Source organism: Anopheles funestus, chromosome 2RL, assembly GCF_943734845.2.
Source record: "Anopheles funestus chromosome 2RL, idAnoFuneDA-416_04, whole genome shotgun sequence".
Taxonomy (NCBI): Eukaryota; Metazoa; Arthropoda; class Insecta; order Diptera; family Culicidae; genus Anopheles; species Anopheles funestus.
This window is the reverse complement of record NC_064598.1, coordinates 47,986,943-48,014,234: the sequence shown is the minus strand read 5'-3', so window position 1 is coordinate 48,014,234 and position 27,292 is coordinate 47,986,943. Positions and strand designations below refer to the sequence as shown.

Below are 27,292 nucleotides of genomic sequence, written 5' to 3'. Positions count from 1 at the left end.
GCTGGGTAGATATGAATTATACTGGAAATAGCTACATATCTATGTACGGTGTTACGGTGGATATTAATAATTGCAAACGACAAACATATAAATTGCATAAACTTAATCCTTGCCCTTTACTCCGCGAATGCTAATTCAGGTTATTTTTTTTTTATTTTACCTTTCTTTAATATGTTTGTTCCATTAACATTTGTTAAATTTAGTACAATTTTCATTTTATATTTGAGAACACAGCCTAATTTCGTACGTACCTAGTTCGAAATATTGTTTTCGAAATTCCCTAGATTGACGTTTACGGCTGCGGTTCGAGATTTCATGTCTTGACAACATTCATCAAAACAAACGAGTGTGTTTTGGGTGCGTGTGGAAAAGCTGGGGCGAACATTTATTGCTTTCCCGGTAGAAAACACAGCAACGGAACGGTAAAGTGACCTTGTTGGACTTGGCTGAGGATGCATGTTAAATGATTTTACTGTGTTTCGTTTTAGGATAATGAATTTCTTGCGGCAAACATTCAATCTGACCAAATCAATTGCCGGCGAAGGTAAGTGATAACATAAAGAAACACAATGCTTGGAAGATTGTGTAACCAGCCTACAAAATGGAAATATCCGTTATCATCATATTGAATATCGTTTGAGATGAAGCCATTTGATAGTCGGAATTACAGTTCTTCTTTAGAATAGAACTTTAGTATACAAATCAGCTATCGGGCATTTTTCTCATGTTTGATAAACATCACTGCATCGCATTCTCGTAACGAATGGTACTGAAAGAGCTGGCCTGCTACTGTACTGGCCTACTACTTGTAGAACGAATTCATTAAGACGCTTCCGGCACAGTGTTCAGAATATGTTTTAGAAATAGTAAATACCACATAAGGGGTACTTTCAGTACGGTATCCATCTCTTCTTTCGTGCGGTTTATACATTTTACGTCGTTTTAAGTTCTCAACTGGTGTATGAAATCAATATGCCGGTTAGTAAAATTATGTGATTTGTTCACTAATATAAAATATCAACCAGTAGCAAATAAATGTAGTTTTCCTAATGCAATTTTGTCATCCATGCGATTGTTCTACGTAATGTGAGAGCATTTTGACAGCTTTCTCATGTCAATGAAGTAAACAAAAAAATAGCAACAGCCCAGGTTAACCGCCTTGTTAACCGCACAAACAAGCTATTAACAATATTAGAATTAGAAGCAATTAATTATGTGAATGGAAATTAATTGTCTTTTTTCATGCAAATGGTCAATTTCGGAAGAACTTTCTAGTTGATCGTTGTATTTGATGCATCGAAAGGTAGACAATTTGTTCGCACACCAATTTCACCCATGTTGTAACTTCATAGTTTTTTTATGCTGCTTGTCAACTGGGTGCAAGCAAAATCGTTTGTAGTTCTCCGGAAAGAAAGTGTCTGTCCTAAAGCATTAAACAGAAGTGCTGCATATTTTGCTTTTCTACTGTATCCGTAAGCCAAACAGAATAGTAAATATATCGCGAAACTGTCTACCATTCGTGTTTCGAATTCTCTCGCGTGTTTTAGGAACAAAATGATGCGTTTGTTACGCGAAAATATGGCTATCTGCTACGGTCGTCCAAGTGCATAAACGCATCGTCCTCTCAAGGCATAGCGTGCAGAATACGGTAGTGCTCTAGATGTTATCCAAGGTTTAGTTAAGGTTTCCGATTGCTGCAAATTTGTTTGGTAGCAGCTGTTAAATCTGTTTGACAAATCAAGCGGTGCAATAGTGAGTGCATGTTTTTTTGTTAACAATGGCTGGCAGAGCAATAGCAAGTTTTAAGATAGCATTGGTGTATTATTCCGTGTTTGACAGTGCCCAAGAGGACCAGGAAATGTGTTTCTTGAAGTGTTTTGAGAAACATAACACATTGTAACGATTTATCTTCGAAGCATCTTAGTTGAATGAAATGCATACAGTGTACGCTGTATGTGAATGCCTGGCGTGTTGCGATGGTGTTAGATGGAAGTGTAACATTTAAGCCTTTTTTCGGTACATTTTTTCGTATTCAGCAAAGTGAGCGTTTTTCTAGTGCTATTAGTTACGTCGCTTTGCTTCAAGGCAACGAGTCAGCATAATCTCCATCGAACCGGCACCTTATCTCACTCCCCAAGCGGACGAGGTGGGAAAACGCATCAAATATCCATCCACACACACAAAAACACACATCATGCGAGTTTCAGCGTAAAACCCTCACCGTAATGCGATACAGCAAGCATCTTGCCTTTTTAAGCAACCAACGCAGGAGAAACGGAGACCAATAATTCCGCAACGAAGAAAGAAAAAAACAAAACGCGTTCGAAAGTTAAATTATCGGCATAAATGCATGCGTGCAACGGCCGAACCTGAAGTGCATGCAAACAGGTGTGCGAACCGAAGCCAAACATCGACGCAGCGTTTTTCTATAATGAAAAGGAACGGAACCGATGAGGACAAATCGGTGGCTCATTGTTATAAACCATAGAGCGCTAAAAACAAGGAAAAGCGGGGAAAGGAGAGACCAGCTCTACTAGTTCCTTCTGGGGACTTACATACATGCACCAGAAACATCAAAAAGGATAAGAAATGAATCAAGAAGTAGCTTTTCCTTTCGCTCTACTCGATCCCGTTACCTGCAGAATACAGAAGAAGAAGCCACAACATACTGGCAGAAGAAAATGCGAAACAGTCGCCACAAAATGTTGCAAATTGCAAAGAGTATCACAACTCTGCCTGTCTTGCCTGTTCCCTCGGCAAACCCTTCACCTGTTCAATAAGAACAAGAGAGTGTAGTGCAAAATGAGGCCAACGCACGTACAAAACAAGGAATAAGGTAAAAAAAGGAAACAACAGATAGAGAGAAGGAAAGGAGAAGAAAGTCGCTGAAGTTTGGAAGGATGGATCGTTCGTTTCGTTCCCATTGCGTGCCCTTTTTGGCACACCAAGCCCATTAAAGACATGGAATACGGACATCGTTGGGACGCATGATGATCCCGATTTTTTTCCCCTGTATTTCGTTTACATCTCCTATCTAACATCTACCTCCCACGACACTCTAACCACGTAGCTGGCTCGGCACAAGGATAGCGCCGGTGCCGGTGGCCGAAATTGCAAAGTGCCTCCAACGTCCGAAGCGCTCACGAATGTGAAATCTTGATCATAGAAAGAATCGGCTTCCCTTTTATTGCACTGGATTGTGTGCGAAACGTAGGAAGCAAACACGATCGCTCCAAGCGAGTATCAGCGAAAAGGAAATGAAACCAAAAAAGAAACATCTACGAAACACGATCAGTAGGAAGAGGTTTTTATTGTGTGTAACCCGTATTTTTCGTTGTTTTGGTTTTAGCTTGATAGTTTCCGTCGACCAGTTGCAACCTAAGAGCGTGCTTTCTGGCAATGCTGCAGAAGAAACTGCAAATTGGAAAAGATGTCTCTTTCGGTCCCAGCACATATTTGCGTTAAGAGCGCGATCGAAAGGCATGGCGTTGTTGCTTTTCATGCATTGGAAATGCTTAGCGGTGTGTCCGTCAAATTATTTGCGATCGCGTACGATCGTCTTACTTTTGGGGTGGTTTTTTTTTTGCTGCTCGGCATTTAGTTGGTTGGATTTTAGTAAGTTTTGCTTTGAAAAAGTTATTACCCCAATGGGTTGTTCGGAACATATACACCCGCACAATTTGTGTGGGCCGTTGCCAACGGGTGGCAAGCAAACTGGCAACTAACTAGAGGAGGGGAAGGTTTTAGGCCGAAAGATTGGTCATAGCGAGTTGCAGATTGAGATCGCGAACGCCGGATTGTTGGTGGGATCAAGTTTTTCTGTTTCTTTTACTACGCTTTTTTTTGTTTGTTTGTGTGTCTTGTGTCTACCAATTGTTACTGACTTTCGTGATCAATGGAGCGTGAATTGTCTGTGCAATCGTGTGTAATTTGTACAGCGTCGAACAAAACAAATGAAATCATTTACTAATTCAGCAATATACATGTTTTTTCCTTCGTTTTCATGAAACGTTACCTTTTCTTTAGACATTTTTTTTAAACACTTTTCTACATTCTTAGCTTGGGAGCATATTTTGCTCAAAGACATGATGCGTTGAAGGAATCAATGCGAATGAATTATTTGATTAGATGTTACATTTTCTACTTCAGTAAGCATACATTACAATGTATGCGGTGATTGCCTGAGGTCTCCTTACGGCCGCTTTTGAAGCCTCATCACACATTGCGCGGTTTTCATACACTAGTCATGATGTAATTGGTGCTTAAACACAAGAAATATGTGTTTTTTTACGTGTATTTGGTCTATGATTTTGTTAACCGGTACTGGTGAAATGAACATATTGAATATTGAATGCAGTAGGAAATATTTAAAACCATTCCATGTTTGCTATCACAAATTAAACAAAAAACTAGACTAAACGTAACGAATAGGGGCAAAACAAATAATGATAAGAAACTGTCAGCCGGTGGGAAAAATGGAGAATGTGAAACCACCGGTGTCTCGTTAACCCCTTAACCCAAACCTCGGGCAAATGTTTCGTTGTTAAATTTTAGTCCCCCTGTTCTTTGAATGCAACGCCACACTGAGAGGAAGTGCGAATGTAAGTGAATGTGCATTCGTGTAGCTGAAGTCGTTTTATTTTGGAACGAGAAAAGATCATTTTGGCTGGTCGACATCGTCCGACGTGACACGGACAAGTGTCGCATCCCGCAGAAGATCATCAAGATGATGATGGTAGCGAACGGTGGGGATCGGTGGAGCAATCGAAACAACGTCCAGGCATATGGCGATCAACGGAACCACTCCAAGACACTGGTCCCGAATAAGACAGGTCGCCGACAGGGCGCGAATGTGTGCAAAATTTTCGCTTCTGATCATCCAATGTGGAAGACAACGAAACGTGGTAGAAGACACATAACTGCTCCCACCTGCAGGTCGCGGCCCAAACCCGTCGCACGAACGTGCGAATCGCGGATAGGAAACTTGATCTTTGTTTGGTATTAATTCTCCTTCGCATGTATGCTTTTTGTAGAAAGATTGGCAAAACGAACGAGCAGCACACACAAAAAGGCCCATTACTACTACCGAGGCCCTATTTCGTATGCCGCCTCGTAGATGGGGCGCGGAGAACAGCCAGACTGGGAGGGCACACATACACTAAAACACGTACGACCGGCAAGAGGTGCAACGGACACGGCAGGCTGCGGACGGGACACGGGAAGCTATGTTGCTCATTAATGCATTTTGATGCTTTTTCTTCTGCCGGGCGAAGTGGAAAACCGAGTGACCTCGCCAGAGCAAAAAGGGACCTCGGTGTGTGTATATTGAACGCCAGTTCATCATATCGACAGTTTGCTGGAAGCTTTCGCGGATAGCATACACCTACCATCCCTGGTTTGTGGAGTGCCGCGCTCGCACCGTACCACACTAGTGATCTGAATCGCGCAAACGCCAAGAAATGAACCGGTAAAACGGAAAAAGAAACCGCACGTACCTGGAAAGGAGGGAAGCGCGGTGTGAGTACGGGAATACGAGGGCAAACAGAAATTTGCCAACGGTAGAAAATGAAGTCAAAAGAGGGCTGGTAGCACCAATAAGTGTGTGTGTGCGTGTGGTTGGATCGATTTGAGCAGGGAACAGGAAGAGTAGAGAGGATCTGATCTCGTTGAGCAGCAGCAGCGCCATCGGGTGCAATAGCTACTAGCGGGATAAAGCTCCTGGGGCAGTCCCTTCCGCGGCCTTCATCGCCACGCGAAACGAAGAGAAGTGAGCGAAACCCGATAAAAGAGGAAAAGCGTATAAATCAACATTGCGTTCACTTTGGAGGTTGCATGCGAAGACCGATCACCGTGTGAAGGGGTGGACGCATTTTGAAATGAACTCTGGTGGCCAGCAGCAGCCACCAACAGCAGTGCGAACGTGCGAAAATGGAGTGAAGCGGAACAACCAACACACACTATCACGAGCAGAAAAACCACGGGTGCAGCCCCCAAGCTTGGCCATGATGGAAAGCGATCGTGCCGGGTGTAGCGGGTATTCGATCGAGATATCCGTGTAAAAAGGTATCGACGGAGAGAGAAGACGTTACGGAGATAGGCCGATCGGATGTGTGTGCTCTGGACTCTCGGCGTCTTTGCGTCGACAACATGAGGAAACGCAACCGAAACCGATCTCTTGCTGATCATCGCCGATCAGTGTGCGTGCGTACGGTTCGGACATGTTTGTAAGTTTTCAGAGTTTTCTTTAACGGAAGTGCAGTGCTGTTGATGGGCACAGTTGTTGAAGAATTAATTTTCGTTACTCACGAGGTGATAAGCTTGGCGGAATGTTGCCAACCTGCTATCTGTTGCTCTGCCTTGCCGTTGCCAAACATTAATGTGCTTACCATCTACTTTTCCATTTGGTGGATGTACTGACGTTTTTTTTAAAGCGATTTCGAAAAATAAACTACAACTAGTTGCAAACAACCGTAGGGGTTGGTAAATGAGTTGAGTAGAAAGACTCTAAGAAATGTTGGTTCGTGCTACTGACAACCGTGACATTATTTATGACCCGTTCCATGCTTCCCTTTTGGATCTAGGTAGTTTGTTTTTGATAGGTGCGATCATCGGTAGTGGAACGCTTATCAACGATCGTGATACGGTCTTGCGGTCTTGATATGGTGTTAAGTGTTAAGTGTGCAGTGTTTCTTAAGCATCGCAGAAAGTGGTGATAGCAATAAGTGCTCCCTTCGTCTAGGAATATATTAAACACTAGCGTCCAGTTGTGGCCAGAGACGTCAGTGTCTGACGGCTGTGGCCACACACATACACACCACAGAAACACATCACAACAATTTCTTCATCCTTCGTTTTCCGGACGAACTAGATACAAGATCACCGCCGGTTAGTTTGTGCATGTGTGTTTCTGTGTCGACGATTGCCAGCAGTGTGGGCTAGCAGCAATGGGTTACGATTTGGCCCGATTTCAGGGCGATGTTGACGAAGAACTGATCTGTCCCATATGTTCCGGTGTGCTCGAGGAACCGCTACAGGTGAGTAAAGCCACTATGAAACTGTAAATCATAATGAGGTTTGAAATAATTGTGTGATCTGCCATACGTTTTGCATCCTTATGTATTCGTAACGATTTTTTGTTTTGCTGCGCTGCCGTTTCATTCACAATTTTCAAACACGGCTGAGTGTTGATGAAGTGAAAGTAAATGCAATTTTCGATAATTTCCTACCCGTTTCTTACGTTATGATTCCTCAAACATCTCATGATTGTCTGCTCATCAACGGCTGTGTTATGGCCTCTGTTTCGATGCAGCTCAAACATAATAGAGGAAAAATAGATTTATGTACTTCCGTGTATAACGGAAGTATCGTTCCCTCATAAGTATTGATCATCGTGGAAAAATTTGAAAGGTTTCGAATTTTTTTTATCAAGTATCTAGGTTTTTTTACATACAATCTGTTCAACTAACCATGAGTAAATTAACAAAAAATCATAGAATTTAACATAATAAAAGTTTTCTACTTATTTAATGTTTCTGAAAGTATTAGTACTGAAGGTTTTCAATGAGTTCGTTAATCATTCTTTTTTAGATTTATTGAGGAAGAAAGGGTATTATTTATTGCGATAACGAAGCTACAATCTGGTTTCAAGGGGTTTATCGGTTCAACAGAGACTAGTGCAAAATCAATTTGTGATAATATAATGCAATACGAAACATACAAAGGTGCTGGCACGATTTCACAATTGCTTCAAATGGGACAATGCAGTGTGCTTTCAGTTATTAACATTTCTTATTTTCTTTATAGGCCGTTGCCTGCGAACATGCATTTTGTCGCGGGTGTATCACCGAATGGCTGTCACGACAACCGACGTGCCCAGTCGATCGGAATCCCATTACAAACAATAACCTGCGCGCTGTGCCAAGAATCCTTCGAAATTTGCTCTCTCGGCTTAACATAACCTGCGAGAACGCCATGTACGGCTGCACGCTCGTGCTGAAGCTGGACACACTAGCAGCCCACATTGAGGAGTGCGAGCACAATCCGAAGCGGCCACTACCGTGCGAGAAAGGGTGTGGATTCGTCATACCGAAGGATGAGTACAAGGATCACAACTGTTTCCGGGAGCTGCGATCGTTGGTACACAGCCAGCAGCAGAAGATGGGCGAGCTGAAAAACGAAATCAACGATCAAAATTTGGTGATAAATGAGTTAAAGCGGGAGCTGAATTTGGTGAAAGATTTTATGCGGGCCATGCGTGTTTCGAATCCCGCCATGCGTGCCATTGCGGATCAGATGGAGCGAGATGAGGTGATGCGATGGTGTAACGGGTTGGCAAGGGCCCGGGTGACACGCTGGGGCGGTATGATCTCTACGCCGGATGATGCATTACAGGTGGGCAAATGAATGACTGCGGTGCTGCTGGTGCTTAGTGCTTATTAGCATACCCTGTGTATTTTTATTCTTTTAGCTCATGATCAAGCGAGCACTTTCGGAGTCAGGTTGTCCACCGCACATATTGGACGATCTGATGGAAAATTGCCACGAACGTCGGTGGCCCCGCGGTCTCAGTTCATTAGAAACGCGACAAAACAATCGACGGATATATGAAAACTACATCTGTCGGAGGGTGCCGGGTAAATACAGCCATTCAACGATCTGCTGGATGATTAACTAGAATAATCCTGTTACTGACATAATATTTCCGTTGATTTTAGGTAAACAAGCGGTTCTGGTTTTGCAATGCGACAACACGCATATGAACGAGGACGTTATGGTAGAACCGGGACTGGTGATGATATTTGCTCATGGTATCGAATAGTTAGCGGGCGGGGAGTCGACTAGCACCAACTACTGAAGGCGTCTGGAAGAAGCCTCAATATTTGAACACTCTAGTAAACTCAACGCATTACGATACATGCTGGCAATTGGATTGTATATCTCCCCGCCCGCCAGTCTATCCATCGTCCATGTGTGTGTGTGTATTTTTTTTGTTCGTTTGTTTGTACGTTTACGTTTCGTTGCTGATAACAACTAATACGACTGTTGATCTCGGAGTGGATTTTGGTAACCAGAATCCGTTCCTTTCTACTAGCTGAGTGCCAGAGACTCAGTCACTGAAGAGAGTGATCACTCTTCCGTTGCGCAGCATCCCAAACAAGCTGATCAGAGCTTTATGTATAAAAAATAGGTACGAACAGCTGTCTGGTACTTACAGCCTTTATTTTAAGCAATCCAAAGTGATCGAACTCTCTCATTTGATTTAAAATTTAACTTAACCGACAACTTAACCAGATCGGACAATCGGATGCTTGAAAAAAAAAAGTTAAACACTCTACATTTGTGATTTGATTGCAGTTCGGTTTACGTTCATCGCGAGAGTGTACTAAAGAAAGGAAGCAAGTTGTATTGTAAAGCCAAAAGTATATACGCTAACATCACTTTTCTACTCCCTATTTGCACCTATCGAAGGTGATTAGACAGATGCATTATTGCGCTGACGGATATTTAAATCGTTGGAAGAATGTTCTAACGGTTGCTGAGTGATAGGATTTAAATTGTTTCACTTTTCCACGCCATAATCCTCGTGAACATTAGGCCGGGAAAGTAAATTGCATTTTACTTTCTAAATCTCTAGTTATTATCATCAAGACGATCCCGTTAATTGATTTAAAATTCATTTGCTAAAATGGCTTAAGATAGACCCAAGTTGGAATATGCAGTACTACTATTCAATTAGCAAATAGTGTTTCCTGGCCGGTAAACAAAAGCTCCCCGCGCAACAACTTGTATCATGTTATTTGCTTACATTATGCGTTGTTATTATAATTATAATGAAACCCCGATCCGGCAAAACAAGAGCGCATTTCATTTAGCGTTTGTGTGATAAGTTACAAGTAGGAAGAGAAAGGAACTGCCCACCGGTGTTATCAGGCCGGGCAGGATGTTCTTCCGTTTGTTTCGCAGTTCGACAAGCGACAAGTATCGGTCGACCAGCGGAACAGCTCTTTTGTTAGTGACTAAATACTGTATTCACCTCTTTATTAAACACTAAACGATAATTAGAGCAGGAATTCGATGGCATGGAGTGAATTTGTGTACGTGATTTTGTGTGAATGGTTTTTTTTGGTTGCATGCGTTGCATTTGAGAGTGTGCATGAATGTGGTGTGAAGGAGGAACATAGATTAGTGGAATGGAAGTATCCGTGATTCTGTGCTGAAAATAAAATTGTCGAAAAACACAAGTGAATAAATGTACGCTTGCCAAAGCGTTGAAAAAGTCGAACAACTTATGTGTATATATCGATTCCAATGACCTACAAATAATACTGCCGTGATTATATTTTCGCTTCGGAAAACTGCATATGTATGCTACTTATGGTTGAATAATTTATATCTGAGTTATATACGATTTGCGAGATGGGTTTTTATGCAAAAACTGATCATTTGAATGCTTTTTGTGCATATGTTTAATTACTCGTTTTAATTCATATACGACCCTTTACGTAAAATAGGAGTAATGAGTGCAGTGGGCTTAAAATTGCGTAATTAAGAAATGCAAAAGCAACTTCATCTCCTTTAAATAACGTTAAATTCAGTCCTTAATTAATGCAAAACAAATACATATCCCAACCAGCCAAACCAACATGCTTTCTCGCTTTGGCAGGTTTGATTGTTCATAAGACTGAACGAGAAGGTATGTTGATATTGCTAGTTGGGATATATTTCCAAGTTGTGTGAAACTTCCAATATCGTCTTGAGTTTGCGCTATGAAAGGATAGATGGCGCCAGCGTACGGTGGTGAATTCAAAGTGGTGAGCAAGATTTGATAGAAGAAAAACGCAGCTATTATTTGCAAAGCAATTATATTTTATAGAATAGTGGATGCAATCATTTACAATGAAAACTTGCGGATACGGTTTCACAACTCCTGGGGTGTGGTGGCCGCCTTTTCAAAGTACTCAACCGCCACCAGTCCCTCAAGACTGTTGAACCAATTGAAGTTATTTTGTACCGTAGCGCGGGCACTGGTGGCCACTGACTCGGTAATCATCGTTCCTAGGCTGTTGAGTAGCTGATTCAAACGGTCCAGCTCCTGCTGATTGTTCGTACGGGAAGCGATATTCGATACGGCACTGTTGAGCGCCGACTGTCCCAATCGTTGTACGAATTCGGTCACCTGTGCCGTTGATACCATCAGGAAATCAATCACCGCATCAACACCTTCCCGACTTGCGCCATATACGGCGGAAACGATACGCGTCCGTTCGGATGATAGCATTGCGTCAAATTCACTTCCACTGCCGAGTGCCGTCGTGAGGAAGGAAGCTAGCTGGGCTGGGTTTCGCGAACATGCCAAAGCATCGATCAGTACCGTGCGTTGTGCTTGGTTGCGGGATTTTTTAAATTCCTCCCAAACCCAAACAAAGACTTCATCGGTAGCATCAACCAACCCGTTGCAGTACACCGCGGTTGCAATGTCCGGATGCACGGCGGTGTTAGCCTGAACAGCGGCGGTAAGTGCTTGCTTCATTTTTGGGAGACAATCACCGTGCCCAATCCGGCAGGCCCATGTAGTGATGAATTGTTTGAGATAGAGCTGCAGTAGGGTCTCGGTAGGAGCGACACTATCAATCGTCTGGGTAGGATAGATATCCATTAAGATCCGATTGACGTACACTAAGAAATGGTCGTAGTGTTCCGTACCACGCAGTTTGTTGTTGAGGTAGGTAAGAGCGCTGCCTGCCGCCGTCCACGGTGCGTATTGTGTTTCCTTACGCAAGTAACCCATCAGACGCAGCGGTACGGTAAAATCGATACGATCAGCTCGAGCCAGATTGTAGGCATCATTTATCAGCTGGGCACGGTTGCTGTGGTGGATCTGGTCCGGATTGGTATGTAGCGCTTCAATGAGCAGATCCCAGTTGTGCGCATCGTAGTTCACCCGGTAGTAACCGTTTTGCTGTCGGTTGAAGATGATCCATTGGTCATCCGGTACGGTGATGGAGATTTTTTCAGCCTTCGACGAAAGCCAAGCATATCCTTCGGGCGTTGGTACGAAGTTCGGTGCATTGCCACCGGTAAAATCGTACGGAATTAGAAACACGTGCGTGTTCGGTACCTGTTGGTTGGAGAGGAATCGTTCCTGCGAGATAATTGCTTCCTGCTTATCATCCCCGTACGTGCGGTAAACATTCAAAACCGGAAAACCAGCCTCCGAGGTCCAGGAGTTCATAAGCTGCTGTACGGTAACGCCTGCCGGTAATAAAGTGGGAGCATTCGCCACGAGAGCTTCCTGCAAGCCGGAATAAAGATGCTCCGCAGTAGCACCGTCCAGCTGCCGAGCGGACATGTAAGTCTTCAGCCCGGAGCGCCAAATGTTGTCCCCAAGTGCGGTACGGAACATGTTAAGTACGCTGCCCGACTTATCGTACGCAACCGTATCGAACAGTCCGGCAATTTCATTCGGTGTTGCCGCATTCCAGTTCATCGGACGAACCGTTGCACTTGCATCGGCGCTGAACGCATTCTGGATCACCTCCACCGTAAACAGTTCCCAGTAGTTACCCTCTGGGTAGGCGAGCTGAGCGGCATAGTACTCGTACAGGGTAGCGAAACCTTCGTTCAGCCAGATGTACTCCCACCAGTGCGGGCTGACCAAGTTGCCGAACCACTGGTGAGCGTACTCGTGTGCGATGATCGTCGTAACGCTCTTCTTGTTGCGATAGGAGTTTATGGCCGGATTGAACAGGAGGACAGGCTCGCTGTAAGAAGAAGAAGACGAGAGAAGAGAAAAAGATGGTAACATAAAGAAACCATGAGTAGTGGATCTATTGATTGTAAAACAATAAAACGATTGTTAGCACAAGATAAGATCAATCCGCGCCACTCCCATTGGGAGATATACAGCGTACTAATAGCATGTGGCCGTATCAGTTAGTTCCTGTTGGTTTCTTCAATCTTACGGTGGTGACATCCGCAGGTTGGATGTATATAAAACGAGATTACCGTAAAGCGAAAGTAACAGTAGCTAAATATACAGTTTATAGCATCCCCATAACATGATATGACAGTTCCAATGAAGCTGACTAATGCTAAGGACTATTAGATTAAGTAACGATAGTTGGTGCTGTTTACACTTACCCGTACGCTACTAGGCCCCAATTTTCCATCGCTCCCGTACCACGATCGGGGATCGCAATTTGGGTCATCTTTGGCATATAATCGTAGTACTGAATATCCATATATTCGCTGAGTGCATCCAAGATTTTATTACCCGCCTCGAGTGGATAAGCCGTTTCCTCGTACACGTTGGAGCGTGCGTAAACCGTTTGCTTGTCGGCCGTGCGAATAGAAAAGTCGCTCACGGCAAACGCCAGCAGATAGGTGGACATTTTCGGCGAGATTACAAACTTACTCGTCACGTAATCGGCATTGTCCGGATCGGGTACCGGTGTGCCGGATGACGGCATGTTTGCCACAGCATTATAATCCTTGAAGTGTGTCAGTTCCAGCTCGAAGGTTGCCTTCAGCAGTGGCTCATCATAGCACGGAAACGCGGAACGGGCATGCGTTGGTTCGAACTTACTCGATGCCAAATACCGGCGGGTTCCGGTATTGTCCAAATAGGACGAGGCGAAGAAACCCATATTGTTGTTGTTCTGTAGCGTTCCTTGAAATTCGATGCGCAGGAAGTATCGTGAACCGACGGGAAGCATTTGGGACATCGTCAGGGTTAGATGTTCCGTGGTGGGGTCGGTAACGTGCGATGCTTGTTCGATCTGTGGTCCCGCACTACCGTCGGTAGCCACTTCGTGCAAAAATGCTCGCTGCACCGTAAGCTGGCGGTTGTGTAACGTAACGGTTGTGGTGGATTCGAGCACTTCAAACAGCACCATGACCGTACCGCTGAATTGACGATTGTTTTCGTGAATTGCCGTCCGGAGTGCCAGATGGTAATGTACGGGAGAGGTATTGTTCGGTAGCCGGTACGATTCGTCAACGGGCTGTCGACGGTTTGGACCGACAACATTGTCGAATTCCTGACGTTCCGACTCGAACATAAGCGTAATGTCGGAAGGTTCCACCAGCCATTTCCAGGCAGGACGACCTCCGAGTGTGGAAGTAACCAGCAGTAAACACACCGTGGTGATCAGTAATCCACGGCTCACCATTTTGCTCACACTATGTTTGCTAAACTACACAATATTGACGATTCGTTCGATCCCTTTCGCGGGATTAACACTCACTGAACAGGCTGCTGTTGATCCTAGTCTTGTATATATGCCGAGCAGCCTGGCCAGTAGTACTATCGATAGTAGACAATTGTGTTTTTTCCAACCGTTGAATGGTCGGATCGTAAAGATAAGATAATGCGGCAGATAGAGGATGATGAACGATCGCCGGATATAGATAGAGCTCAAACAGGCGCACCTCAGCAATGTCCTGAGGCTCTCCCGTCAAATAGGCACTACTGCTAGCGCAATTGCCGAATCATTGCACAGTTTTTGGTTACAAGGCATGCAGAAACTTTTCACTTCTTCCCTATTTGTTACTGCACTAGTTAGTTCTTGTGTAACTTATCGAATCTGTGTTAGAAAAGTTCGGTGCAATTTAATCAACTTGTAACGTCGGTTATCTATTGAAGCAGATTTTAATAACCACACCGATAGATAACACAGCTGATTGTAAACTTGGTGAAGCTTTTTAAACTCTAACTTGTTGTGCTTATTAGCCTTGCAGCAGTATTGTTAACAAATCGCTTACACTTATTGGTATTTAATCTGTTACTGTTCGATGAATGAATGCCCGTACGATAATTGGTATGTTTTCAAATTGCTCTTGATAAGAACGAAGTAACAACGGCCTGTTATCACGTGTGTATCATAATTTACGAAGTCAATGCTATTTATATAGAAAGCATGAAGATATGTTTCACATAGTCTTCTATTCATCAAAGAATTTTTTGCGATAATGATAAATGTGTATTTTATGTTTCATAAAACTGAACTGACGAGCGTTCAGAGCGAATAATTGTGGCCAGATTACGACAGACTCCACAGACAAATCCAGTTCTTCGAAATAAACCCGTTACCAGACAGTAACAGACGTACGTCTATAAGTAATGGGTTTCAAAGTTATTTAAAAAAATGATTACCACTATCTATGTACGTGTTGTACTCGCATAATGCAAGCATGAAGAGTCAGAAGGGTTTTCTTTGCTTTTTAAAACAATCAGTAAGTTTCAAGCATTTACTGCTTCTGTAACGAATCAATTACTATTGTTTTATTTTTAAGCTCAAATTATTACAGCATCTCAATCAGAGGAATACAATTTAGTTAGTAAAATCGGAGAAGTACGTCGTAGATAGGACGCCTTCGTATGTTGTAAACCACTCCCCGTTTGTAATGACAGTGCGCACAGCAGCTTCAGCCGTTTCCGGACTGATCAGGTTGCCAAGTGCAGCCAGGAAGTCTTCCAGCTGTTGCAGCTCACCATCGTTGTTGGTACGCGAGGCAGCATTCGACACAACGCTGTTAAGCGTACCCTGGCCAAAGCGATCGACAAACTCCTGCGCTAGCAACGGATCGGACAGCGCTGCAATCAGTGCTTCCACACCGAACCGACTGGACGAATAGATCGAGGAAACGATGCGGGAACGTTCGCCTGACAGCAGACTGTTCAGCTCGGAGTTGCTACCGATGGCGACGGTAAGCAGAGAGATTAGCTGCGACTGGTCCTGTGCGCAACCTAGCGCATCGATCAGCACTGAACGTTCTGCCTCATTGCCGGAGTTGATCATCTGATCGAACAGCCAGCGGTACTCCTCATCGGTGGCACCCTTCAGACCGTAGCAGTACACCACGTACGATACGTCCGGATGGACGGGAGTGTTAGTTTCAACAGCCGTGTGCAATGCTTCGGTCGTCTGACGGATGCACTCGGTGTATCCGATCCGGCAGGCCCAGGTCGAGATAAGTTGCTTCAGGTACTTGTCCAGCAGCGTTTCATCTTCCGGCACGGTGCTGATGTCACCGAGGCTATCAAACACCGGTCCGATCAGTGCGTCCACGTACACGATGAAGTCGTGATAGTTGGCAGTGCCACGCAGTTTGTTGTAGAAGTAGTTCAGCACACCGTTGGCCGCTGCCCACGGGGCGTATTCGTGCTCGTTCGAAAGATACCGCAGCAGGTCCAGTGTGAGTGCCATATCGTGACGATTAGCACGAGCCAGATTGAAAGCATCATTGATCAACTGCGCACGGTTGAGCCGATGAATAGCGGAAGGATCGTCACGCAATGCGCTCGCAATCATCAGCCAGTTGTGTGCGTCATAGTTCACGCGATAGTAACCCGTCTGCTGCTTGTTGAAAACGATCCACTCGTCGGCTGCAACATCAGTCTCCACACGTTCGGCCTTCGCCGAGAGCCATTGGAACTGCGAAAGATCGTCAAAGTCCGGGTTGGAAGCGGTGGCAAACGAGTACGGAATGTACCAAAGGTTCGCGTTCGGAGAACTCTTGTCGGCGTAGAACCGTTCCTGGGAAAGGATCACCGAGCCGTCATCGTAGTTGCGACGCACGGTCAACACTGGGTAGCCTGGTTCCGTCGTCCAGCTATCCATCAGCTGCTTCACGGTGTATCCCTTCGGTAACACGTCCGTTCCATCGATTGCAGCCTGCAGACCGGCGTACAGATCGTCCGCAACAGCACCGTCCAGTTGGCGATCTTCGAAGTAAACCTTCAATCCTGCGCGGAAGTTATCATCGCCGAGCACCATGCGGAACATATTAAGCACGCTTCCAGCTGGAAAAAACAAGTGTTTAAATCGCAATTCCACATAATCACAATGAAAGGCCGTCGGAACACAACTTACATTTGTCGTAAGCAATCGAATCAAAGAGTCCTGAAATGGCAGACGGTGTCGTAGCATCCTGTGTCATCGGACGAATAGAATCGCTAGCGTCGGGTCCGAATGCATTCTGTACGTTTTCCACTGCGTAGAGATCCCAATAGCGCTCGGACGGGTAAGCAAGATCCGATGCGATATATCCGAACAGGTTGGCGAAACCTTCATTCAACCAGATGTAGCTCCACCAGTGTGGTCCGACCAAATCACCGAACCACTGGTGTGCGTACTCGTGTGCAATGACCACTGCAATACTCTTCCGTGTACGGTACGTGTTACGGGCCGGGTTAAACAGCAAGGCCGTCTCACCGTACTTCACTAAACCCCAGTTCTCCATAGCGCCGCCACCCCGATCGGGGATGGCCATTTGCGACAGCTTGGGCATGTAATCGTAGTACGACACGTAGGTGTAAGTGTTGAGTGCGTCCAAGATTTTAACACCCGCTTCCAGTGCAAAGTCGGCCTCGTGGATAGCGTTCGGTCGGGCGTACACCTGCTGGTCACCGTCCTCAATCGATACAAAGTCGGAGACTCCGAATGCAAGCAAATAGGTGGACATCTTTGGCGTTGGTCCGAACTTGGTCGTGACGTATCCTTCGTGTTTCTCCGATGGAACAACCTCCTCAACCGGCATATTCGACACGGCATTGTACTCCGCAATGTGCGTGATCCAGAGCGTATGGCCGGCCTTCAGTAGCGGCTCATCGTAGCACGGGTACGCCATGCGAGCGTTGGTCGATTCGAACTGCGTCGTACCGACGTAACGGCGATCACCGTCATCGTTGACGTACGATTTCAGGAAGAAGCCACTATTGGAGGACGTTTCGAGCAAACCACTGTACTCAATCGTTAGCACGTAGCTGCCGATAGGGAGCACCTGGCCCGGATGGAACGTGAGCTGTTCCGTGCGTGCATCCAGTACATAGTGCGGGAATCCATTCTCGACCAGCAGTCCGTCTTCTTCCTTCGCGTACAAAGCAGCCGAAGCGACCGTCAAACCACGATTGTGTACGACGATCGCATCCGTCGGCACGATCACATCCAATTCAATATCGACGATACCACTGAACGCACGGCTTCCCGTGTGGAGATCCGTGTGCAACCGAATAGTGTAATGCGTCGGTACGGTGTCGGTCGGCAGACGGTAGCTCTGATCGATGAGATCATCGCGAGGACTTAAGGTATCCGATATCGGTGCAAATTCACGATCACTCCAGTCGAGGTGTGCTGCTGGACGCTGGCCAATGACGGCTAGCATCGAGCTGGACACCACCAACAGCAGCAGCGACAAGTTCTTGCCTAAATGTAACACCATCTCGTCTAGTGCGAGAGTACCTCTGAGGTGCCCGGTACGGGATGGTTCAATTTTTATACCACCTCACTCATTCGTAACAATCGGAAGATATGCTAATCAGTGGTTGATTGACGAGCGAACTTCAATTACACAATAGCGTTTGGCCCAATCGAGCCTGTTACGCAATATTCTTCCCGAACTTCTGATACTTCGGATGGATAACTTACACTGATAAGGCAAGACGTAGACAAAACTCATTTGCCTACCCAAACTTTGTGAGGCTTACTTGTTTATTTTGTTATTAAGATCCAATCTTATCAACCCGAGGTCTACTGACTTCGCGTGATTGACAATCAAAGAACGCACCCTCCGTTCGGTGGTGGCATCGCGACATGATAGTCATGAATGGTCACCTATTTTGTGTGTCCTAGACATCATTATAGCGCTCCAAAAATTCGCCCACAATTAGTCCTTCCGCTGTAGTAAACCATTGCGGACGTGCAGTTGCCGCTTCTCTGGCAGCACTTAGTACATCCGGCGCTAGAAGAGGAGGCGTTCCATTCAGCGCCGTTAGCATTCTTTCGAGGCGTGCCATTTCTTCAGCACCGTTAGTACGTTGGGCAATGTTCAATACAGCATTTCTGATTGTGCCTTCCCCAACGATCCTGTCCAATGGAGAGAATAGATAAAGTTAGTTCGTAAAGATTTAACCAAAGACACACACACACTTACGCCATTAGTTGCGATAAGGTAACGGAATCTTCAAGCACATCCATCAACGCTAAAGTTGGTGCCCTTCCACCGGAGTAGATCGCTCGGAATAGTTGGTTACGTTCTTCTGAGAGGTACACAAAGTTTGTATCCGGTGCCGCACTAAACACGATGGTCGCCAAGATGGTTCTGATACTTGCTGGAGTTCGCGAACAGCCAAGCGCATCTATAAGGTCGGTACGTTCGGCCTGATTGCGCGATGCCATCAAACGCAAAAAGATGGACTGGAACACATCTTCAGTGTTTTCCTGCAAACCGTAACAGTAGACAACGGCTCGAATGTCAGGATGTACCGGTACTGAGTTTTCTGGCACGTCTGGGAAGAATTCCTTTCTGAGTGCTTCACGTGACCGATCGAGACAGTCTGTATATCCGATGCGGCATGCCCAGCCGGTTATTAGCTGGCGTAGATACTTGTACAACGTTGTTTCACCCGGGCTGACAGTGTCCACCGACATGGTAGCATATACCCCGGCAATCAGCTCATCCACGTACATCAGGAACGAGGGTTCGTGTTCGGTGGCGCGCAACTTGTCGTACAGATACGTCAGTACCTTGTCTGCGGCAAACCATGGTGCATAGTCGCGTTCGGTTCTCAGATAGCGCATCAGCCGCAATACGACCGCCATATCGAGCAAATCGGCACGAGCCAAATTGAATGCATCGTCAATAAGTTGCGCACGATTTAGCCGGTGGATGGCGTTGTGATTGGCCATTAATGCTTCGGTCAGTAGTTCCCAGTTGCGGCGATCATAGTTCACCCGGTAGTAACCCGTCTGCTGTTTGTTAAACACGACCCATTCATTGTCGGGTACGGGTGTTTCGATTTTTGCCGCACGCGATGACAACCAGCCGACGGTCGTGAGGTCGTAGAACGTACCCGACGATGTGTAAGCATAGTTGTAAGGGATGTGCCAAACATGGGTCGCCGGAAGGACACTCTGCTCTAGGAAGCGTTCCTGCGAAAGGATCATCAAACCGTCACGATACAACCGGTGAACGTTGAGTACGGGAAATCCGGGTCCATCTGTCCAGGAGGCAAGCAGATCCCGCACGTTTGCGGTTGGTGGTAGAATGTCCTTATCCTCGACTGCACGCTGAAGATGAAGCGCTAGGTTCTCTTCCGTTGCCGCATCATATCCACGATCGGTGAGGTATTGGGTTAATCCTTCACGCCATTCAGTCTCTCCTAACACGTTGCGGAACATATTCAGAACACTTCCCGCTGTAAACGAAATGGGAAACAACTTTGTTATGCGCATTCTGACACTAAAAGAAAGGATATAAAGGGAAAACCTTTCTGGTAGGCGATGATATCAAATAGACTGGAAACTTCATCCGGTGTGGCCCCATTCCAGTTCATTGGGCGTATGTTTTCGTTTGCATCCTGCAGAAACGCTCGCTGTACAACTTCGACATTGAACAGCTCCCAGTACTCATCGCCCGGGTCGGACAGTCGTGTGGCGTAGTACTCGTACAGGGTGGCGAAACCTTCGCTCAACCAAATGTAATCCCACCAGCGCGGACTGACCAGATCGCCGAACCATTGGTGAGCGTACTCGTGCGCAATGACGGTTGTAACGCGTTTACGATTGCGATAGGTATTTACGGTCGGGTTGTACAATAGCGACGGTTCCCTGCAATCAATCGGCATCGAGTACGATAAGCGATTCGGTTCTAATCAAATAACCCCTCATTCTTGATTGTGCGCATTGCTGTGTCTTACCCGTACGTCACCAGACCCCAGTTCTCCATAGCACCTGTGCCTCGGTCCGGGACAGCGATCGAGGTTAGCTTCGGCATATGTTCGTAATACATGACATTCAGGTACGTGCCCAGTCGCTCCAAAATTGTAGCACCAACCGCCGCTGCGTATGTTGCATCCTCCCTAGCATTGCTGCGCACAACCACGTTGTGGAGATTATCACCAACCGAAACAAAATCCGTCACAGCAAACGCCAACAGATAGGTGGACATGATCGGTGTCTTTTCGAAGGTGCTGATCAGATACTCTCTGTTTTGGAGATCGATAGCGCTATTTGCAAGGGGCATATTAGCGATCGCCCTATAGTTACGGTGATGCGTGATCTTCAGCTCAAAGGTAGCTTTCAGAGCCGGTTCATCGTAGCACGGGAACACACGGCGTGCGAGTGTCGCTTGGAAGTGAGTCGTACCAACCGAACGCCACTGATCCGCATCATCACGATAGCGAGACACCAAGTAGCCGCTCTGATAGTTACGCATCGATCCACTGTACGTTACCTCCAGCATGTAATCACCGGTACGGAACGGCCCAAGCGTGCGGAACATAATATGCTCCTTGACGATGTCGATGTTGTACGTTGGTGTATCAATCCAGATTGGATTTCCACCGGTAGAAGGAACCCGATACAGAGACAGCTTCTCAATATTAAGCTCCTGGACGTGCATTACAATCCTCTCGGTCTCCTCCAACACGGTCAGGTAGATCATCGTGGTCGCACTAAACGTACGCACATCGTTGTGTATATCGGTGCGCAACGATATTGCGTAGTGTGTCGGAATGGACGTGTTCGGAAGGAAGTATGTACTGTCCACATTCTGCGAAGGTGCAATAGCGGACACCTTCGGAGATCGTTCAAAGTCACTATCCAAAGGGAGAGGACTTACAGCAGACACACTGGAGCTCTGTCCACTAAAAGTAAGAATTATTACTGCTAAAACTAACGGATTAAACCACCATCGACGACCGGTCGGATTCCACTTAACCATTCTGTAAGCCATCGATACTGACACTGAACGGTCCTAGTGCGGCTGCATGGACACTTAAAACCTGCGCATCTGGTAGATAAGAAGATTCAGCTCGGCACCAAATTTCATGTATATCATGTAATTTTCGAGTCATAAAATGGAATGTATCATTTAGATATTGGACAGGCGTCTGATAGTGTACCATTCGGTGCGTAGCTTCACAAACTGATACTGAACGGAATATTTGGGGAAGTTCAATCCCGTGTGTCTCCTTGTGTCTGTGAGGTCGCGTTTAACGTACGTCATGGAAGGTCTTCTCTTGAAGAAAAAATAGGTTCTCATATTTGGTCTAAGTTCTTCACATTGCACGATTATCTCTATCTACATATGGTTTGATAGTGTCTATCACTGTCTACGATCCATGCTGTTTTTTTTTGTGCAGGCTGAATTAATTGGTGCTCGCAATGAAGTACCTGCCGTAATCTAATCTTTTGCATTATTATACAACAACCACACGAGGAGCAATTGATTTGATTGGTATCACGTTGAATCATGAGAATTTGCTCTGTTCGATGTTACGCGGAGGTTTTGATTGAATGGATTATCGCACGTTTATCAGTACTGCTTATCATCCCTATCATGGCACTCAAACGTAAAGCAAAGTGGGAACTGTTTTTTGAGTAGATAAAAGCTCGTTTTCTTCGTTGAAAGCTTGTGTGTTAGTAATCTCGATTACAAAGGGTGTTGCAAACATGTACACAAATATGTTTTATGTTCTGGACGATGGATTTAGAATTTAAACAATCAAACAATCTCCATTTAGTGAGAAAAAAATATAATTTTGATCATTCTGAAAGTTCTGAAAGTTTGAAAAAAACCCTTCGTCGAGTCGGACATAATGAAGAGCTTTGCGGAAGCGACCCGCAGTAGTTCGTGTTGATTCGTAAGTACGAGTAGGTTCAGATGATAATGATAATATTCATAGCAACTTGAAGCATTACAATAGGAGGTACAGATTTTTCTCATATTTGTGTTTAACTTCTCTACGTTAATCTGCTGAAGTTGTGACATGTTATGCCTTTTGCCGCCATCATCATGCACACCTGTGTGAGTGGTGAATCGACATAAAAAACCAAAAAACTTTGCTGGTATGCAACGTGTCAAAAGCTTTACCCATTTGTCCTTTGAATGCAAAGCCGTTGCAAAAGCTTCAATGTAACAAAAATAGAACCCCCGAAAAAAGGGACCTTTCCGTATTTCCAATGAGATTGCGCAGTGTCAAAAAAAGAAAATGTCAGAAATTCTCGTGCATTTGCAGAATTTAATTTTTAAAACTCATTTACATATAGATTGGATTGCATTGTTCCAGTGCATTGTTGCCACATGGGTACTGTTTGTGCACATGTAAGCCACACAGTGATTGGGTTGGTTTGACATCACGCAGGTCAGAGTTTTAGCTGAGGGTGACTGGATGGGTCAAGCATAAAGCTCACAAATGCTTGTGCACGTGTGAAAATTGGCCGCTTCCCTTTCCTATTCATTGTGGTGCGAAAAGTTGGGCACAATTAAAAGGTCGCTGCTGCGAAAACAAAAGGACTGCAGCCCTTGGTTACACTTTCGGGTCGTTTTGAGCTTTACATGAAGTAAGAATTTTCAGAATACCAAGAAAGTGAATGGTAGCGTCTTGTAAGATATTTCTTAAGAGTGTCTGAAGCTTTCTTAAAAGCTCTAAGATCCTTTCATTCCAACTAGAATTTATTGAAAGAAATGGACACATTCTTGTTTGAATTTACTTAAGGAGAAACACTTATGTAAAGGAATGTTTTTATTTGCTAAAAGCATGCTACTTAACAAAAAATTTGCCCAAATTAATAGAACCACAATCAAACAAAACGTTCGTACTTATGTCTCCCGAGGCGTTCAAACGTAATCAGCAACGTTGTGATCAATTCTGCAATTTGCTTGCGAATAGTTTACGAACCACATTTATTAGTCCATCCCTCGTCAATGTCCGGCAACGGAACGATCAAACATCTGCCCTACCAACGCGATAGAAACGTGGTGCAGGTCGGACGCAGAAAAGGATAATGACCACCGGGCCCTTACTTGATTTGAGGCTGACAAAAGGAATGCATTATGTTGCACTTTCTTCACACGGCCACAAAAGCTGGTAAAGGATTAGGCAGCGCGTATGGTCCGAAACGAATGCGGCATAATGTCACCCGGTCCACTGATGATCCTTTTTTTCCGACGATGCAAAAGGGATTGCTCAAAATGTTTCCTGTTAAAGCACCGGATTTAGCTGCGTCACTACGTTGACCAACGTTGACCGATTGCTAATCGGTGGTCAAGCACGAAATGTGTTTTGCCTCAGGGTTTGTGTGTGTGCACAGATATTGGTGCTACAATTGGCTACAAAGTTGCTGAAAAGCGGGAGAAATAGCAATATGTAGGAGAAGTGATCGAATCTACGATCGGTTTATTTCATCGGAAAAGGTTTGTGACAGTTTGAACCCTTCTAGATTGCGGATGTTGATTTATTCTTTATTTTTTCCAGCACACTGAATAGGTCACGGATCGGTTCCCAAGTTCCCGTTATGGTTAACCGATTTTGCTGTGGGGAAAGCTTAGCTTTTTAGAAGAAAGCGAGAGAGAACTAACTGTACGCGTGACAGATGAATCTCTGGACGAGTCTATACCAAATTCTGGCAATCAGGACAGTCGGTGTTGTCCGGTCCTTTGGATTTCGATCGCAATCGCACCGGTTGACGAATATGCGAGACTACCTGCCTGCACCAGCTGACGCAGTTCATCCCATGCTGTCCCGTTTGTCCTGCGGATTAGGGCGCATATCCTTTCAAATGCACATTCCTCAATCCGGTGAGGCAAATGAACAGTTCGATGATCAAACCGATAGCCAATGGTCGTAATGCTGTCCTTTACGCTCACTCCGTCAATACCTGCGAGCTGCAATGCTGACCATGGCGCTCAAACTCATCTCATCTAATAATGATCGCTTATGATCGATTGATCGATCGACACTCGACATGCATCAAGCATAATATTCGTGACGGGTTTTTTATTTTCTCACTCACTAACAAAAGAGCTTAAATCCATACAACTTCTTTGTTCCAATGTAATGTCTCTATTGTCGCAAAAACACATGCACACAAAAGGATGCGGTCATAAATTGGTCACCTGTGCCATTGTAATCGTATTGGTGGTCACTGCAAGCCTTTATTTTATGCAAGTCCTTTCTTTTTTCCTCGTAACCACATAATGAAACCGAATTAACCTGTCGACTGTAGAAAGAAGGACGAAACGGTTCACGGTTTTACCATGAAGAAATTTTACCGAATTGATCGATCTGTCAAGGATGGGATTGTTTCTTCATTCTCTGTTTGCAAGCCTGGACAAAGAAAGCATTCGTTACAAAAAGGATACGAAGAACGCCTAGACGCCTTTGCGCGGAGGGCAAGTTAAGACGCAGAACATTGTCTTGTAAGGAATCATCCGTCCGAATGGTCCGGTTTTTTTATCGTCTTTCAGTTCTGTTCGTTCCTTCCTTACCGTATTAGATTGTCTGCAAAAACACGTGTTGGACATGATGATTACAAGACAATCCATTGGTTGACAAGCCGGTAACATTATCGCCTTGGTTGGATCTTTAATGGATTTTGTGTTTTTGCTTTTGGGAATCGTTTTAATAAGAAATAATATTAGGTTGGGTGAAACGAAATACGATTGTTTTAGATCGTGATCAATGCGCCTTAAAACAGCTCAAAAAGTGACCGAAAGGACTAACGACCAGGAAGATTGTACTCTGTATTTGGTGGGACTAGAGAGAAATAGTTTATTGTGGGTTGCTTCTGTATGGCCCAACCCTAAATTGCAAAACTTATTGCGTGATAAGCAATTGGTATTAAGAGAAGATTTTAAATATCTACTGTTAGAGTTTTTCAAACGAAAGACTTCAATGACAGGGAAATTACAAATAATATCAAATTGGCCAACTAATCTTAAAACAAAAAAGTCTTACATTTCACGTAAAAATACTGATAAAAAATAACAATTTATTTCTCCCCAATAAAAAGTTTAACGAAATCCAAAGCATCTGTCCAATACAATTTGTAACTAACTTGAACGTAAAAGAATTCATATCTTCCAAACGAGAATCTGCCCTGTCACCTGAACCCTTCTTGAGGAAAAGAGTTTGTTTGATACGTCAATAGGACCAATTTGCTGTCGGATATTATTCACACAGCTTCATTCTTCGCAAAGACAGCTGCTCTCGGTATAAAGAAGCTTCTTGGCACCAATAAAAGAACGCGTGCGTGCGCCCACTCATAGCGAACACGTGCCAATTTGAACGATCGTATCATGATCCTTTATTTTTTCCCCTGTTTTCTTTCTTTCGCACAGCCATTTCATCGTTCCTGCAGCGTAGTACCATGGCCACGCTGAACCAGATGCATCGAACGGGGCCCCACTTTAAGGTACGGCCACCACGCCAACCGCTCGACGGCAAACCGTTCGCGAAGGGTGTCGTGCTGAAGACGCTGATCAAGAAGCCAAAGAAACCGAACTCCGCCAACCGGAAGTGTGTGCTGGTGCGGCTTTCCACGGGCAAGGAGCTGGTGGCGTACATTCCCGGGATTGGGCACAACCTGCAGGAGCACAACATTGTGCTGGTGCGCGTTGGCCGCTGTCAGGATTTGCCCGGTGTGAAGATTAAGTGTGTACGCGGCAAGTATGATCTGCCGCACGTGATTAAGCAGAAGTAATTGGAAGTAGGAATGCAGCATTATTCCCAGCAAGTGGCGAGTAGTATAGTAGAATCGGGGGTTAAATAAATCTTGTACATCATTACATTATGTTCTTATTGAAGAACGTTCATTAATATGAATTTTTACGTGGATATTTGACTTTTTTGGTTTTCATTTTTAGGTACAGGAAGAATTAAGGAATTCCCAAAAAAAATATCATCACAACGGGTTGTCATGGTGCAAAAGTTGAAAGAAAGCTTCTTTGCGGTAAAACAGTAAAAGAACCTCAAACAAGGTACCGCAACAAGCGAGATCCGTAAGGAATTCGATGAAAGAAAGATGCCTACTCACGCAGCAATACTCGCAGCCGATCTGAAAGTGTTGTGTCTGCACCCGTCTAATTCACGAACGGAACATACCACCGGGTTGTCCGGCCCGTACGCGCTGACCACATCTGTACGAAGGTAGCTAGAGAACAGGATGAAGAAGGAACATAATTTGCATGAAAATACTTTCTTCGGTCTAAGGGTAAAGTAACGGTGCGCTCCAACAAGAAGAAGAGTTAGGTTTGGGTACGTATACCGTAATTGTTTGACCAAAAATTAGCAAATCATTACGAAAAGCTGCGCACAGTACTGTAGAATAACAATTTGCTGCAACTGTTATGATTCTTTTGCCAGCTACACATCACGCACACACGAGCAGCAATGGTTACGTTCGAATGGAAGAAAGGGGTCAGCTTTGTAAAGTGATTGCAGGGAAAATGTGTGTGCCCATGGTGTACCCATACTCGAGGGAAAATGGTCAAACAAATCCCGACCCCG

At 45.0% G+C, this 27,292-nt stretch overlaps 5 protein-coding genes across 10 annotated transcripts; 2 read left to right on the top strand and 3 right to left on the bottom strand.

Moving 5' to 3' along the window:
* Nucleotides 1-301: 301 nt before the first annotated feature.
* LOC125760931 (40S ribosomal protein S12, mitochondrial) lies at nt 302-26,602 on the top strand. 2 transcript variants are annotated; one of them, XM_049421536.1, is made up of 3 exons: nt 302-422; nt 489-544; nt 26,125-26,602. In XM_049421536.1, exons 2-3 carry the CDS (start codon nt 493-495, stop codon nt 26,484-26,486), a joined length of 414 nt encoding a protein of 137 aa, XP_049277493.1. In that variant the 5' UTR covers nt 302-422; nt 489-492; the 3' UTR covers nt 26,487-26,602. The 2 variants fall into 2 exon arrangements, with proteins under 2 accessions (XP_049277493.1, XP_049277494.1); XM_049421537.1 differs by lacking the exons at nt 302-422; nt 489-544 and adding an exon at nt 1,450-1,472.
* LOC125760923 (E3 ubiquitin-protein ligase NRDP1) lies at nt 1,394-10,285 on the top strand. 5 transcript variants are annotated; one of them, XM_049421523.1, is made up of 5 exons: nt 1,394-1,472; nt 6,582-7,034; nt 7,804-8,391; nt 8,468-8,633; nt 8,715-10,285. In XM_049421523.1, the coding sequence occupies exons 2-5, from the start codon at nt 6,945-6,947 to the stop codon at nt 8,816-8,818; spliced, it is 948 nt and encodes a 315-aa protein (XP_049277480.1). In that variant the 5' UTR covers nt 1,394-1,472; nt 6,582-6,944; the 3' UTR covers nt 8,819-10,285. The 5 variants fall into 5 exon arrangements, with proteins under 5 accessions (XP_049277480.1, XP_049277484.1, XP_049277483.1 ...); XM_049421527.1 differs by lacking the exon at nt 1,394-1,472 and adding an exon at nt 1,514-1,648; XM_049421526.1 differs by lacking the exon at nt 1,394-1,472 and adding an exon at nt 1,514-1,672.
* On the bottom strand, nt 10,846-14,267 carry LOC125760887 (aminopeptidase N-like). Its single transcript, XM_049421462.1, has 2 exons — nt 13,141-14,267; nt 10,846-12,761 (listed from the first exon to the last, which is right to left on the bottom strand). Exons 1-2 carry the CDS (start codon nt 14,169-14,171, stop codon nt 10,919-10,921), a joined length of 2,874 nt encoding a protein of 957 aa, XP_049277419.1. The 5' UTR covers nt 14,172-14,267; the 3' UTR covers nt 10,846-10,918.
* Nucleotides 15,235-18,264, bottom strand: LOC125760888 (aminopeptidase N-like). The gene is made up of 2 exons (XM_049421463.1): nt 16,875-18,264; nt 15,235-16,804 (listed from the first exon to the last, which is right to left on the bottom strand). The coding sequence occupies exons 1-2, from the start codon at nt 18,220-18,222 to the stop codon at nt 15,333-15,335; spliced, it is 2,820 nt and encodes a 939-aa protein (XP_049277420.1). The 5' UTR covers nt 18,223-18,264; the 3' UTR covers nt 15,235-15,332.
* On the bottom strand, nt 18,446-22,281 carry LOC125760886 (aminopeptidase N-like). Its single transcript, XM_049421461.1, has 4 exons — nt 20,699-22,281; nt 20,269-20,609; nt 18,934-20,197; nt 18,446-18,866 (listed from the first exon to the last, which is right to left on the bottom strand). The coding sequence occupies exons 1-4, from the start codon at nt 21,733-21,735 to the stop codon at nt 18,629-18,631; spliced, it is 2,880 nt and encodes a 959-aa protein (XP_049277418.1). The 5' UTR covers nt 21,736-22,281; the 3' UTR covers nt 18,446-18,628.
* Nucleotides 26,603-27,292: the final 690 nt, after the last annotated feature.

Coding starts and splice junctions, on each gene's coding strand:
- LOC125760931 (XM_049421536.1), top strand. CDS start 493: ATGAATTTCTTGCGGCAAACATTCAATCTGACCAAATCAATTGCCGGC. Junction 545..26,124: donor CAAATCAATTGCCGGCGAAG/GTAAGTGATAAC, acceptor TCTTTCGCACAG/CCATTTCATCGTTCCTGCAG.
- LOC125760923 (XM_049421523.1), top strand. CDS start 6,945: ATGGGTTACGATTTGGCCCGATTTCAGGGCGATGTTGACGAAGAACTG. Junction 7,035..7,803: donor TGCTCGAGGAACCGCTACAG/GTGAGTAAAGCC, acceptor TTTTCTTTATAG/GCCGTTGCCTGCGAACATGC. Junction 8,634..8,714: donor CATCTGTCGGAGGGTGCCGG/GTAAATACAGCC, acceptor CGTTGATTTTAG/GTAAACAAGCGGTTCTGGTT.
- LOC125760887 (XM_049421462.1), bottom strand. CDS start 14,171: ATGGTGAGCCGTGGATTACTGATCACCACGGTGTGTTTACTGCTGGTT. Junction 12,762..13,140: donor TGGGGCCTAGTAGCGTACGG/GTAAGTGTAAAC, acceptor TTCTTCTTACAG/CGAGCCTGTCCTCCTGTTCA.
- LOC125760888 (XM_049421463.1), bottom strand. CDS start 18,222: ATGGTGTTACATTTAGGCAAGAACTTGTCGCTGCTGCTGTTGGTGGTG. Junction 16,805..16,874: donor TTCGATTGCTTACGACAAAT/GTAAGTTGTGTT, acceptor TGTTTTTTCCAG/CTGGAAGCGTGCTTAATATG.
- LOC125760886 (XM_049421461.1), bottom strand. CDS start 21,735: ATGGCTTACAGAATGGTTAAGTGGAATCCGACCGGTCGTCGATGGTGG. Junction 20,610..20,698: donor TGGGGTCTGGTGACGTACGG/GTAAGACACAGC, acceptor GATTGATTGCAG/GGAACCGTCGCTATTGTACA. Junction 18,867..18,933: donor ACCTTATCGCAACTAATGGC/GTAAGTGTGTGT, acceptor TCCATTGGACAG/GATCGTTGGGGAAGGCACAA.